This window comes from Crocodylus porosus, unplaced genomic scaffold, assembly GCF_001723895.1.
Source record: "Crocodylus porosus isolate Cpor-Errol unplaced genomic scaffold, CroPor_comp1, whole genome shotgun sequence".
Lineage (NCBI taxonomy): Eukaryota > Metazoa > Chordata > Crocodylia > Crocodylidae > Crocodylus > Crocodylus porosus.
The window spans coordinates 96,975,336-96,989,493 of record NW_017728947.1 but is presented as its reverse complement, the minus strand read 5'-3'; the positions used below and the strand labels follow the sequence as shown (position 1 = coordinate 96,989,493).

Here is a 14,158-nt window from a genome sequence, read left to right as displayed (position 1 = left end):
GCTTAGGTGTCTGACTAAGGTAACACATTAGATACCGCCATATATTTGCAATCAACTATTAACCCCACATCTGAGGGTAGACTTCTAACTGACTGATGGTGTTGGCCAACTTTTGCCCACTAACATAGTGATTTAGATCACTTGCCAAGGAAGTGTAAGACCTAGGTTATAGGTGCTTCTCAACCTGAAACACGCATCTTGCAGATCCCCTCCTACTGAAGCAGGGCCACTGGGTAACCAAAGGTGAAAAAGCCATAGGGCCACAAGAACAAATATAGGAAACCTGCCCTTATAATGTAGTGGTTATAGCATTTATTTGGAGGTGCAAGCTTGAAGTACAGCATAAACTTAGGCACCTACATTTTGTGGTTTCTGGAGCAGAGCTAAACTTTTAAAATTGGATACCTAAATTCTGCCTAGCCCCATTTAAGTGCCACTAGGACCAAAACTATACTGGGCTCTTTAGGAGCTCTACTATACAAGGAACTACACATTTCTATGCAGAAATTTGAAGTTACTAGCAAACGTGTCTTTCCTGCCTTTCATTTTACTATACTTTCCCTTGTATCTTAAATGGAAAAAAAAAATGTGTAGCGATAAGAAAAATGCATTTAATTGTTGAATTATTTTCCCCATTTAATTATTTTCCTTTTTTTTTTTTAAATCACTATAAAATACATATACCAGGCTGCACATATTTTTATCATCAAAGATGCCTGAGTCTGGAATGTAGATATGCAACATGTTACTGATACAAGCATTCTTTTGTTCTGCTCTAAAACCAAGAATACATGTTAAAAATGAGTATCCAGTTTGCTATCTACCAGAAAAATGTAAATGTATATTAAATAGATGTTTGGTTCACTTTTATTCATTTTTGAATATTCATACTAGAAGAAAAAACATTGAACAATTCATGGTACAGTACCATTTTCTTTTTAAAAATAGTCACTTGCATATGCCACTACAGGCAGTGCTGTGCTATACTCAATGAAAGGACAGCCACACCTTTAGTTTTACTGCTCACTGGGCACATCTACATGTGTATTAAGGCACAGTGATTACTGTGCATTTAGGCTGTGCATAGACGAAATGAGAGGCATGTGTGCACGACACTTTAAAGCAGACTAAATGCTTTTCCACCACTTTAATGGTGTCGGTGTTTGCATGCCTTGGCAGTGCGTTGCGCATTAATTCCAGTCGCTGTAGGAAATTCAGCGACGTGATGTGCCGTAAATGACTTGGGGCGCAGCAAACTAAAACTCCTTCAGTTTGCTGCCCCTACAGTCATGGAGCTCAGTGCAGCTTGACGGCTCTGCAGGAAGCCTAACAACAGCCCGGGAAGGAAGGCTTCACCCAAGAAAAGCAGCAAGCCTGATTTCCCCCACCCCCCAGAGCCTGCCTGCCTGCAGGTGCTGCCTGGGGGCAGGAGGACATCCTTGCCACAGAGGGAAAGCACCAGCCCTCCCCACAGCCCAGGGACTGCTCTGCCCACCAGCAGCTCACCCTCCCCTTCCCACCAGAGAGGCAGGTAAGTCAGTGGGGTATGTGCACAACACAGAGGTTTAATCAGTCCTAAATTGAAGCAGTGTTTTTTAAAACCCACCACTTCAATTTAGGACCCATGTTTCGTCTACACATGCCCTTAGGTAGTACCTGTAATAAGAGGGAGTACCTGTAATGCACAGTTATTACAGGTACTAACTAAATGCACAGTAACTGGCACTACTGAACAGTAGTTCAGTATTGGCACACACAATTATAGGTGATGCTACTGTGCAGTAGACTAATTCTGCTGTGTATTAGCACAGTAGCATGGGGTTTGCCCACTGCACTAACGGACAGTAGAACTAGTCTACTGTGCTCAAAGTGTGAGAGAGTAACTCATTTTGGAAGCAGCCTAAATATTTTCATCACCACTATTCCTATCACTGTTTAACACTGAATCCCCATTTAACATTGAATCTTTGCTTTTGTCCTCTCTTCTGTCAAAATCACTCATTGAAAAAAGCATCCATGTTAAAAATAAAAAGTGACTTGTAACTATAAAAGCCAATCTTAAAATGTAGGTGTCGCTTTTAAAATGCTGCCCATAAGTATCCATTAGGGATACTTTCTAAAAACATTGGAGTTAATGTAGAAATTTCCAACTGACTCTGAGTCAAAGCATATATACGGTTTACATGTCCTTTATAGTACTTAGTTATACCTTTTAGAAAGAGAGAAGGAAAAAAACCTAAGGGCTGTTAAATGAGGCAACATCTGTTACCTGAATTATGGGAGTTTTTTAAATATTATAACTACTAGTAGTAAGGCAAGGACAACTGTAACCACAGAATACACATAATCAAAGCAGAACATGGTGTTGGCAAAACATTAGGCTGTTTCCAAGATATGAGTTACTTCATTACAGTAAGCATGATCTTAAAGGTTTTCCCCATTTAACTCACCTAGGCTCCTTATACAACTAATAGAAGTTCACACATATACACACTAACTACATTAAAGCCATTTCAGATAAATAGCCTCTGAGCAATGGTATTTTGCCCCTTTCAGCCTCCCACACACTAAGTCTAATCACAGGCATAAGCTGCTTTTGTCAAGGTCCAAAAATCTCAGTCCCTTGATATCGATAGTACTTTTGCCAAGAAACATCAATGAAATTGTGATTTAGCCCTTATTTCATGAAGGGCAATATCTATTTAGCATATATTATATGTTCAGCTAAATATATTTAACATGTTATAAACAAGTTAGATGATTTGTTATGAGGAGTCATGTAGCAGAACTTGTGCCACTAGGTCCTGCTGGGCTTAAGTTCCATATCAAGACTGGAGCGTATAACCAAAGTCAGCCCAACAGTGCAGCACTAGCAGTGTCTGTTCTCTTATTACTGTATTACTGTCACAGCAAGAGGTCTCAATGGTTATCAGGAATGTATTTTGATGTTCAGGCCCATAGTAAGAGACTGGCCCGGACCTGAAAAAGCTTACCATTAAAATAGCCAAAGCAGAATATTATCCCTATTTTACAAAGAATGGGAATTGAGGCACAGAGTTGAGGACTTACTCAGAGCTATGCATGCAGTCTCTGGCAGAGCTAGGAAATGAATCCCAATTTCCTCGGTTAAGAATCCATTTACATAACCAGAGAACCACCCTTCCTCCATGTTAATGTAATTACCCTTTTTTAAGGTGAGATGTGGAATGATGGTACCACTAGCAAACACATTAAAGGGAGGATAAAGCTTGATTGAACCATTCAAAGAATGGCTTGTATTTCCTCTCTCAATAAAGCAGGTTGTAATGCAAAATAATCTTGATGAGCTATTGCTTTGGTCCAGTTGCCTACACAGTCACTGCATTATACATATTTATGTGAAGCATTTTACATAACTCCAGAATGAGCAATAGGATATAAAACCAAATTATGCTTCATGGCATATCCTAAAATGTATTCAATTTTTAATGAGAATGCTTCCGCAAAATGTCCTGGGATGGCATTCAGATGCTAGTGGTAGCTGGCCTAGAAAAGACGGATGGAGGTACTGGCAACATAATTGTTTCAAAATATACTGTAATAGAAATAAACATATAAATGATTAAGTCCCATTCTCTATCTTACTATCTTCCATGTTATGCAATGGTAAAATGTTGAAATCAAGAGGGTGAAAATGGTCAAGAAAGACCCTTCCAGACTTGTTAAATGCTACAGCTGTGGTGTTTGTTCTTCTAGTACTTTGCAAGAACAGAAGGGGGAATTACGGAAGCGCCTATCCTATACTACCCACAAACTGGAAATGCTTGAAACAGAATTTGATTCTACGCGCCAGTATCTTGAAATAGAACTGAGACGTGCTCAGGAAGAACTTGAAAAAGTAACTGAAAAACTGAGAAGGTGAGTAATTAACTTTTTTATGGATGTGTTGAGTCAAGAATAAATGAACTACCATGCTTAAGAACACAGTATGCACATGTATATACATGTAAGTCATAATATATCAATATTCATAGTAAAAGTTGCAAGCATAAGTGCATATATCTATTACATTAAAGAGATAAATAGTCTGTTTGTATTGCATACATATATAACACACACATAGGTGCAGCACATAGTGTATAGCATGAATACGTCTATACATACACACATGCAAATATTTATAGCAGTGTACAGATAAGGCAAAGCAGAAGTGGCAACTTCTAGTTCATGATTGTGAATGCACAGCTGCTGGCAGCAGCCGCTTTTTTTTACCCCCATTCCCCAAGTCAGCCCCGAGGCAGTTGCCCCTAGTACCCCTCCCACAAGTTATGCCACTGCACATTTGTATACATATCCACACACACATCCATACAAACACACATGTATCTATACCAGGCATGGGCAATTATTTGAGCTGGAGAGCCATTTAGGGAATGTTGCTGGGCTATCATGAGCCAGTCAGTTCCTCCCTAGCCTGCAACAGCTCACCAAAGCTCCCGAAGTGGCTTTGCCCTACACTTGGCCAGGAAGATAGGATGGGGCCACAGGTGGGCAAGGAGCAGCATCTGGGAGCAGGATGGGTAGGCAGGGCCAGTGGTCATGAGGCAGTGACAGCATGGGCTAGGACCTGAGGCAGACCCATGATCCAGTACCCACATGTCCCTGCAACAGGAGTTGGTTCTGTGAGCAGGGGCATGTGGGAAGTGGATCATGGTTCTTCCCTGGGCCCAGCCCCATGCTGTCATTGTAAAGCAATCCTGGGGTCTATCTGCCCAAGACCTGCAAGGGCAGGGCATGCTTGGCTGAACAGCTGGAATGGGCCTATGGGTGGATGGGGAGCAGCATCTGGCAGTAGGACAGGAGGGAAGGGTTGGGGCTGGGATCGGGATCCCAGAGTAGTGACAGCATGGGAGTGGGGCCTGGGACAGAGCCACAATCTATTCCCTGCATGCCCCTGGCTATGGATCCAGTACCCATCACAAGGACATGAAGGCAGCGGACTGGGGCTCTGCCCCAGTCCCCAGGCTTGTGCTGTCACCGCCCTGCAATCCTGGCTCTGGCCATCCATCCTGCCTCCGGATGCCGCTTCCCACCCACCAAGGGCCCTATCCCATCTGCCAAGCCAAACACGTGATGCTCACACAAGTCATGGTCCAGTTCCCATCAAGACCCTGACTGCCTGCTCCATCCAGCACCCCTGGCAGCAGGTGCAGGGCAGAAAGGCCAGGGTGCCCAAGCAGTAAGGCCAGGTTGAGTTGGATTGGCAGAGACTAGAAGTGGCAGCTGTAAGGACCCCACACTGTGGGGGCTGCCAGAAAGTGGGTCCAGCCATCACGCCACCCCAGCCCTGCTGCACACCCAGTGGCAGTGGGACCAGACACATGCCATGGCCTGGGCTTCTGCCTGCCCAAGTCTTGGCCCGGCAGGGCCAAGGACCCACCACAGGCTGGATAAAATCCCTTGGCAAGTCAAATACAGCTTGCAGGATGTATTTTGCCGTCCCCAATCTATACACATACACATATACTTAATAGCATGGGTATAGATATACATGCATACATTTTACATACATGAGATAGATCTCATGTATGTAAAATATATACAAGATAGATATCTACCTATCATATTACCCATATAAGTGTATATAATGCATATATCCAAACTTTATTTTGCAAGTCAAGTGTAGCTACATTAAATTTAATTATTTTGCTTTTATGCTGTTGCAAGACAACAGAATTTGGCCCTGTCTTTAAATTCCAAGAAAAATTTCTACCTCGTATATGAAAAGCTCTGAAAGTTAATATCATAGGGTGACAGAACACATTCCATTTAGTGACAAAAAAGCATGATGTGATCCTTAAAACATTCTATTTTAATACAAGCTGTGCTGAAAAGAAGGTACAGAACTATGCTAAATTTAAGATACAATCAATATAAATAACAATTTTGTCCTTACTGAAGACAACAGCAGTGACTTAAAGAAGAGTGTGATCTAGCCTTAAACATATAAATGTTTCAAAAAATTTTCTATTCATTGTGAAACTCTAAATAGAAAGATTCATTTATCAGTCCAGGTTTGTTGGTTGTAACCATGTTGGTCTAAGGACATAGATAGACAAGGTTCTTTGGTTAAATGTGATAACTTTCATTAGACCAACTAAATAGTTGGGAAAAAAATGTTCTTTACAGGCTTTTGGACACAAACACCCTTCTTCAGGCATTCATTTGCATTTTTAATGATGACATTGCTTGAACTGGAAGAATAATTTATTTCTTCAGTTCAAGAGCGGAACAAATAAAGAAAATCTAAAAATTAAAAAAAAAATGGATATCCTCAAAACAAGAGGAAATGTTTTTGGCTCTCTCAATTAAACAAAAGGTAAAGGTAAAGATGCCCTCTTTAAAAGCCACTGAGGTACCATGGGGCAGTGGAAGCAGGGCTCCCCTGTTTCTTTAACTTTAGCATGAGAAGGAAGTGTTGTGGTCAGGAGCATGTTCTAGCAAACATTTACCCCAAGGTAGCTCCTGGTTCTCATTGGTTAGGAGGCTGGATGGACCTCAGGGCCATATTAGAAGTAAAAATAGTGAGTGGAAACCTGTCACCCTCACCTGGGATTAAATCCATGTTCTAGAAATCCATAGCCAGTTGCTCTACCAACTGAAATGAAAGAACAAACAGAAAAACCGTGGCAACCAGAACATTTTGTTTGACATAGTTAAATGGATGGAACCAGTAGAGGCTCCAAGAACGGAGCAAGGGGAATGCAGCCCCCAACCTTAGCTGTGCATGCATCTGCTCTGAGCTCACTAGTCAGCACAGGGTCCTACTGGAGCTCCACAGGAGCAATGAGCTCTGAGCTCACCAGCTGATTGGGGAAGGGTTTGGCCAGAGCCCCTGCTTTCACCAGTCTCCAGAGCCTAGAGGTGAAATCTGATGCTGTTCAGCCTTCCCCTTTCTCCCCCTCCCCACTGAACTCAGCAGCAGGGGAAGAAGGGGATGAACAGAGGTTGCAGCTCTCACCCCCTGGGCTTTGGAGTGGTTCAAGAGTCATCAAGTGCAGCACAGCCAACAGGAGGTATGACCATGCCTTGGCTTCCTATCTGGATCTGCCCTTGCGCAGAACTTTAAGACCCATAAAAATCAGGAAAGCATATTACCACCTGTTTAAAGATGAAGAGTGCACTTATGGGCTTTCCTAAATAGAGGTGTTTCCCTGAATGAGACCCCAAAAAGGCTGATAAATAGCACTTTAAGAAATTTTGCTACCTACAGGTTTCTATGTAGAGTACTCTCTTTATAAGTGTCTTGCTCCTTATAGCATATTTTTCTTGTCACTTCAGTTATATCAAAGCAGCTGAGAGTAACACCATAGATTGTAAGGGGCTGGAAGGGACCTCAGAAGATCATTGGGGCCAGCTCCCTACACCAGGAAGGAAAGACAACTGGGGTCAGGTGACCCCAGCAAGGTGATAGTCCAGTCTCCTCTTGAAGATTTCCAGGGTAGATGATTGCACCACCTCTGGAGGGAGCCTGGACACCAACTGTGAAAAAGCTTTTCCTAATGTTGAGCCTGAAATGGTCTTCCAGGAGTTTGTGGCCATTACTCCTGGTTCCCCCTCCCTCCCCCACAAGGGTGCCCTGATGAACAGTTGTTCACCATGCCCTTCACCAGTCTCAGTGTAATTTTCTTCTACTCCACAGATCTTTCTAACAAAGTATAATTTGAGTGCTTAAACTGAGGAAGGGCAAAATTATTTGCAGTGTTCTCTCAGGCCACACACAGACATAACATTTAACGGCTTTAAGAAGGTATTGCCACTGGGGAGCAGACATCCGGTGTTACATTTGTAATTGTTATGTCTCAATATTCCTGATGCCAGCAAATCCTTGTAACTTTAACTCTGATGAGACAGGGCTAAAGTTGCAATGCTTTTGCTCTACTTGCTTGCCACAGAACCATGCATCATATAGCTTATGTTGGTATCATTTAATACCAGCACCATTGCCATGACTGTACCCTAAGGCCTATCGGCCAGAAAATCAGCTCTAGCCATGTCTTTTAGAAAGTGTGTGGTAAATCTTGCACCCACTCTAAATAACTCCTCCCACCCTCTCTGTTTATTTACCAAGTACCTCTTACCACATTTAGATCAATGGAGATTTTGGCAGGGTAAAGATTGCAACATCAGGCATGCAGACCTACAAGTAGGGACCTACCAAATTCACTGCAGCAGCTCCTTTAATCTTGTAGGTTCCCCTGCATACCTCCCTCTCCCCACATTGCTGATTGGCTGAGGGGCCCCAGTGGACCTACTGCTTACTGCTGACCTGCCAGGACACAAAACCAGCACCATATTTAAAACCATGGGTTCTCCCTCCCTACCAATCAGGAGTAAGCGACAAGGCCCCTCTGCCAATTGGCTGGGTGGGGGTGGGGGGAGAAGTAGAGAGACACCTGCAAAACTAGGCCCCAGGTCCTCCTTCCTCCCTTTTTTGAAGTTGGGAACCACATTGGCCCTCTTCCAGTCCTCTAGCACCACACCAGAGCACCACGAGTGCTCGTAAAGCCATGCCGGGGTCCCGCAAGGACCTCAGCCAATTCCCTCACCACTCTGGTGTGGAGATCGTCCAGACCAGCTGATTTAAATACATCCAGTCCCTCCAGAAGTTCCCTGACTAGATCCTCTCTGACCGTTGGCCTAGGTGTACCTCTCCTGGGGCCTGAGGCTCCAAGAACGGAGCAAGGGGCTGATCTGGTCCCTGCTCAGGAAAATGGAGGCAAGGAAGTTGTTAAATAGGTTAGCCTTGTTGTCTGGTGTGATGACCAAATTTCCTAGCATGTCCTGCCCCACGTTACCCAGTACCTTCTTTTTGCCCCCTACGTATTTAAAAAAGGACTTCTTGTTGTCCTTGATCCGGGAAGCTAGTCCCAGTCCCATCTCCGGCTTGGCCTTCCTGACTGTCCCCCTGCATCCCCGAGCCACCGCAGTATAGTCCTCCCTGGTGATGGCCCCTCCCTTCCATTGGGTGTGCGCCTCCCTTTTAGCTAGAAGACATTCCTGGATGCTTTTGGTGAGCCATGCTTTTGTGCCCTCCTGCTCCCTTTGATTCATGTTGGGATTACTGCCCTTTGGACTAGGAGGATCATCTCCTAAAGGAGCAACCACTCTCCTTGGACACCTGGCTCCCCTCCCCTCCAGGACCTCAGTGCTTCCCCAACTGTTCTCCTTAGCTCATTGAAGTCCACCTTCCTGAAATCTAGGAGTGCTGCCTTGCTGCAGGCCTTTGCCACCTTGCGCTGGATGGTGAATTCCAGCAGCCGATGATCACTGTCGCCCAGGTGGTCGAGCAGACCTGGCTGACTGCTCTTCCCAGCAGATGTCTGGAAAGTTCAGGCCACCCATGATGACCACGTCCTTTGACGTAACTACCTCTGTGAGCTGACTTAAGAATTCCTGGTCTAGCTCTTCGCCTTGGACCCCCACTGTTAAGTCTCTTTCCCCTTGACTGCCTTGTGTTCTAATTGGCCTATTGAAGTCAAAAGACTCCCAATCACTTCAGTGGCCCTCAGATCAGGTCCAGTGGATGCTGCAGGTGTTCAATATCTTGCAAAAAAAAAAAAAAAAACCAACAAAAAACCAACCAAGCACATTAAACATTTAATTTACAGCAAACAATATTATCTGTGGAAAGCATTGAAATGAAAGGAATACAAGTGGCATTCAAATATTCTATGCAGCAACTGCTTCACATTATAAAGAAAATTTATTTTAAAAAAATTATGTTGCAGGCAGGCAATTTCTGTTCTGAAGATGTATCACATGTGAAGTCCAAAATACACTGCAAAATGAGCTTAAAAATTTGTTTCTATTGAAACTAGCAAGACGTAACAAGAAACACAAGATAAAGACCTAAAAATCCCCAAGCTGGAAAAAGATACCAACGTTTTAAAACAAAGTGTCATTCAGAGAAGTGTCAGCAACATATAAAAAAAAAGTCATCTGAAAATCAGCACACAGAAAACAGAGCAATAAAATAATACTAATAAATTGTCTTCTGCTTTGTTTGCTTCTACTGGGAGAGAAAGGTAACCAGAAAAATCTCTAATAGATTAACCAAGAGTAGCATGATGCCACTTGTATACTAATGAATGTTTCAGCTGATAAAACTCACACTGCTGTTGCATGCAAAGTTTTCTTTCTCAAAGGTAGGTATGGTCATAGATAGGTTTCTAAGCTTTACTGAAAGCTTCCCCATGTTTACTTCAATATACAATAATACCAAACTCAACTGGTTTGCTGGATTGCTTGGTTTGTTTTTTTAAATGTCACTCTCCCAATCAGGGAGTACACATTCAGGTGACTTGGTTTCCCTCCTCACCAGTTTGTAAACTCCTGGAGGGGACAATTTCAAAATGCATAGCACTGACCTACACTGACTCCATAGAAGTCAATAGGAAAACTTTTGTCAGCATCAAAAGGAGCTAACTGAGACAAAAGCGTGTTCTGCTTTAAAAAGCTGCTGAAACAACCCTATATGCTGTATGACTTGCATCCTATTAACTTTAAGACGTTCCCTATTAACTCTAGTCATTCAAACAGCTAGAAGAATGTGATTAAAACAGAACTGAAAGCCTAGACAAGGCTCCAAATTGAGAATCACTTTAATATCATTCCATCTTTTGCAAGATCATATTCCACTGGTCATATTAGGCCCTCCAGTGCACTTGTGTCACTGTGCCATCTTCAAATTATGCCCTCAATAACAGCTGGAGACGGCTGGATGTTGGTATGTACTAAACAGGTTTCATGAACAGGAACCTCATAGCTGTGCTGGTTCTAAGAACTAGTAAGAGATAAAGTATCATGTTTTTGTAGGAGAATAGATATACCTTTTGAACAGACCAAGAAGGCGTGTGTTCAGTAAGAAGATGCCATTTTTTATGCTCATTCTCCAAAGCAGAACTGCATCTGAAGAGAAATTCCCCAGGAGGCCTTCACAAGGCCTATGTTCTTTGTAAGCCTTATGTCATGGCATGAAGTGGGTTTGAAATACAGAGGGTTTATATGGACCTCCTGAACCAAAGTGAAGGGTTTCTTTCTGGTAGAAAGTTACAGATATTTAATGCTAATGCCCATCAGAATTCTTTATATTAGTCCCTGATCCAGCAAAATACTTCAAGATATCCTTAACTTTAAGCAGAGAAGTAATCCCCTACGCCAGTGGTTCTCAATCTTTTTTGAAAGACCCCTTATTAGACCTGAGGCCTCCCTCAGAAAAAAACCCAGCTCTTCGTTTCCATTCATTTCTTCCCTACAGAAAAATAGAGCAATTCTTCCGTTGCAAAGAACTCAGAAAGATCACAACAGGGCAGAATGCTTGTAACACTATGGACTCCTATTTGAAATCTCCAGGTTTGTCTTGTGAATCATGTTTGCACCTAGCAGTGCTAATACTGTGGCACCCCGTAGCTCCCTTCAAAGGATCTCAAGAGACCCCAGCACCCTCACTGAAAAAGCACTGCTCATGCAAGTGTGCAATGCATACTGAAAAACCACAGAGGAAAGCAAATAGTATACAACACCACAAATCCAGCACCAAAACCATAATAAATGATCAGCTCACCTGAAAAATGAATACATTCTAAAAGTACAAGAAGCAATTTCACTGCTTAGGCTTCATTTAACTGATGAAGGTGGCAGATTTTGCAATTTAAGTGTGCTTCAGACTGCAAAGTTCAGACCATCTGGGTGGGTATTTCTTCCATAAGTTGGACTGCTGCTTTTTGTCCAGTTAGTCATTTCAATTTAGGGTCAGTCATTTTCCCTACATTCTCATTCATTTATTGCTAAAAGATGCGAATTTAATATTTAGGACACATTTTTTTCTGTCATATCTGGCTTGTTTTCTTCCACATATTTCTGGGTCCCTTTCCCGTCTTAACATGCACATTGCTCCTGTGGGTCTTTTATTTGTCCAGTTTGGAGTCTGGGCATGTGTTTATGTATCTCTTTTATTTGGATTACCTTTGCATGTAGTTCTCAATAGAAGCATTTTTATGATATATTTTATATATCAAAATCAAAGCAACACTTCATAAAAATGCTTCTATTGAGAACTGCATGCAAAGGTAATCGAAATAAAAGAGATACATGAACACATATATCTATACCGATCTATCAATATATCGTGGCTCTTTTCTTCAAGCCTGGATCTCGCAGAGTGCTTTTAGAAGTGAGGGGCTGGTTTTTTTTTAAAGGAGTGCTTTGAAAAAGTAGGGCTTGCGTGCTACTTTCCACTAACCATTCATGGTCAGAGCAAAACTGGATGGAAATAAGAGGAGTGAGACCAAGAGAAGCAGGAAGTTGTGGTCAGTGGCACATTTCTTGGAGAACCTTCAGTGGAGGTTTTCAGTAAGAGTCAGGATAGGCATTGGACAGGGATAGTACAGGAATGGTGGATTTTGCATCTGTATGATGATTATGATACCTGAAGTCGTTTCTAATCCTATGATTCTCACTGAGTCTACAGTAAGGGGGCACTGTAGGTCAGGAACACTGTGGCAATGGGAATCAATCCTACACTCAAAGTTAAATGTGGAAACATCATCGAAGCAGGCCTACAGCATTTTAGAAGGAAAGCTGTCCTGGAAAAATTGAATATATAAATGATGTCTTGGCACATGTTCCATACCTGCAACTTTTTTTACAGTTGTAAACCGGCTGACTCTTAAAGTTTCCCCTGCACATTGTCTCCTCTCATGTGGCTTATTCTGGGGGAAGTGAGTTATATGTAAAATAGCCTCAGCTTTTTCTCTGTCATATTGTCATCCCTGGCTGGATAGGCATCAAAGTCCCAAGTCTGATTAGTGACATGCAAGCAAACAGCTATACAGAGGCTTACTGTGAATTGCTGCATCTAATAGGAACAGAGACTGCAGAGATCTGTTAGTGCTGAGCAAGCCTTTACTTCACCGGATACTTGTCATAGGATATTCTAAGATCAAATCCACTCAGCTCACAATTTGTGGGCTGACCCCTTGTCTAGAGCATGGGCTTGTTACACCAGCTTTCTAACCCATTTTGTTATCCAGCCAACAAATATTATTCCCATAGAGTGCTCATGAAGGAAGAAATCCACTTCTGTGCAATGGGCCTGCAATAGCTGTATGTAGCACTTAAGTCTTCTTTAGGCGCTCAGAATAGGGTTGGAGAAATGCAACTGCCTTGGGCTAGCACTTCCCAGGGGAGAATTTTACTCATAGGGATGTTCACCTTCCCCTCCCCACCACAACAGCTTCACTGGGGGGGAAAGTTTTCCTCCCAAATCTGCATAACAGCTGTAAAAAACAAAGCTAGATCCTCCTGTCTCCCCACTGAAACCCCAGAGGGAGCTCTGTACACATAGGGACAGCACAGTCCAAAAGTTACTGTCCACCGGGTTCTCGCCGAGTAGAGATTTTTGCCATGCTTGACATTTTCACGGTGCACCAAAACCAGCTCAGAACTGCACTGCTAATGCACTGTAAGTTAGAGGTGGGACCAATTCCTCAGCTCTGGATTGAGCTGGGGTAGCACAAGTCCAGATCTTAGTCCTGATCTAAACACTTCTACTCATCTCCCCAAGTCAAACCAAATCCCTTGGTCCTAACTTCCCTGAATTCTTGGGAAAAATGAAAGGTGGTTGCAGACTCCTCCTCCTAGGCCCAGTTCTGCTGCCAATTAAATGTCATTATAGTCGAGTACACTAGTGAAGGCTCTATTCCATATGACAACGAAATGAAATAGGCTATGGAAAATATTCTAAGAGCCGGTTCACATGAGACTTATAAGTGCAGAGATTTGGGACGCACAGAGATTGATATACAATGACGGATTTTTTCCAACAGAACAGACTTTGGTCAGCTTCTCTAATCTATCATTAAGGTTACCAGCAGAGCTGCCTGGAGATGCTGACACTGAAACCTTCTTGCATACATCAGAATAAATAGGAAGCTGCTGTTTCCTCTGTTCCTCTGCCACTTAATGTTTTAAAGATTTAAAGCCTTTTGGAGGTTAAAATCTTGTTCCCTGGCCAAGGAAATGGGATTAGCAGGCTAGCACAGGGATTTCTTGGATTTAGTAGGAGAAAGCATTCGCTCTCCTAGGCCATATGCTAAAAAGCCTTTATGGACTGTTG

The 14,158-nt window shown here is 42.8% G+C and overlaps 1 protein-coding gene across 3 annotated transcripts in view; it reads left to right on the top strand.

The window, feature by feature from the left end:
* The window catches only part of BEGAIN (brain enriched guanylate kinase associated), a 267,639-nt gene that overhangs the window by 148,515 nt on the left and 104,966 nt on the right, over window positions 1–14,158 (top strand). For all 3 annotated transcript variants that reach the window (XM_019552520.1, XM_019552521.1, XM_019552523.1), the window contains one exon: window positions 3,736–3,897. In XM_019552520.1, coding sequence (XP_019408065.1) covers window positions 3,736–3,897 — 162 coding nt within the window. The remainder of the gene's footprint in view (window positions 1–3,735; window positions 3,898–14,158) is intronic.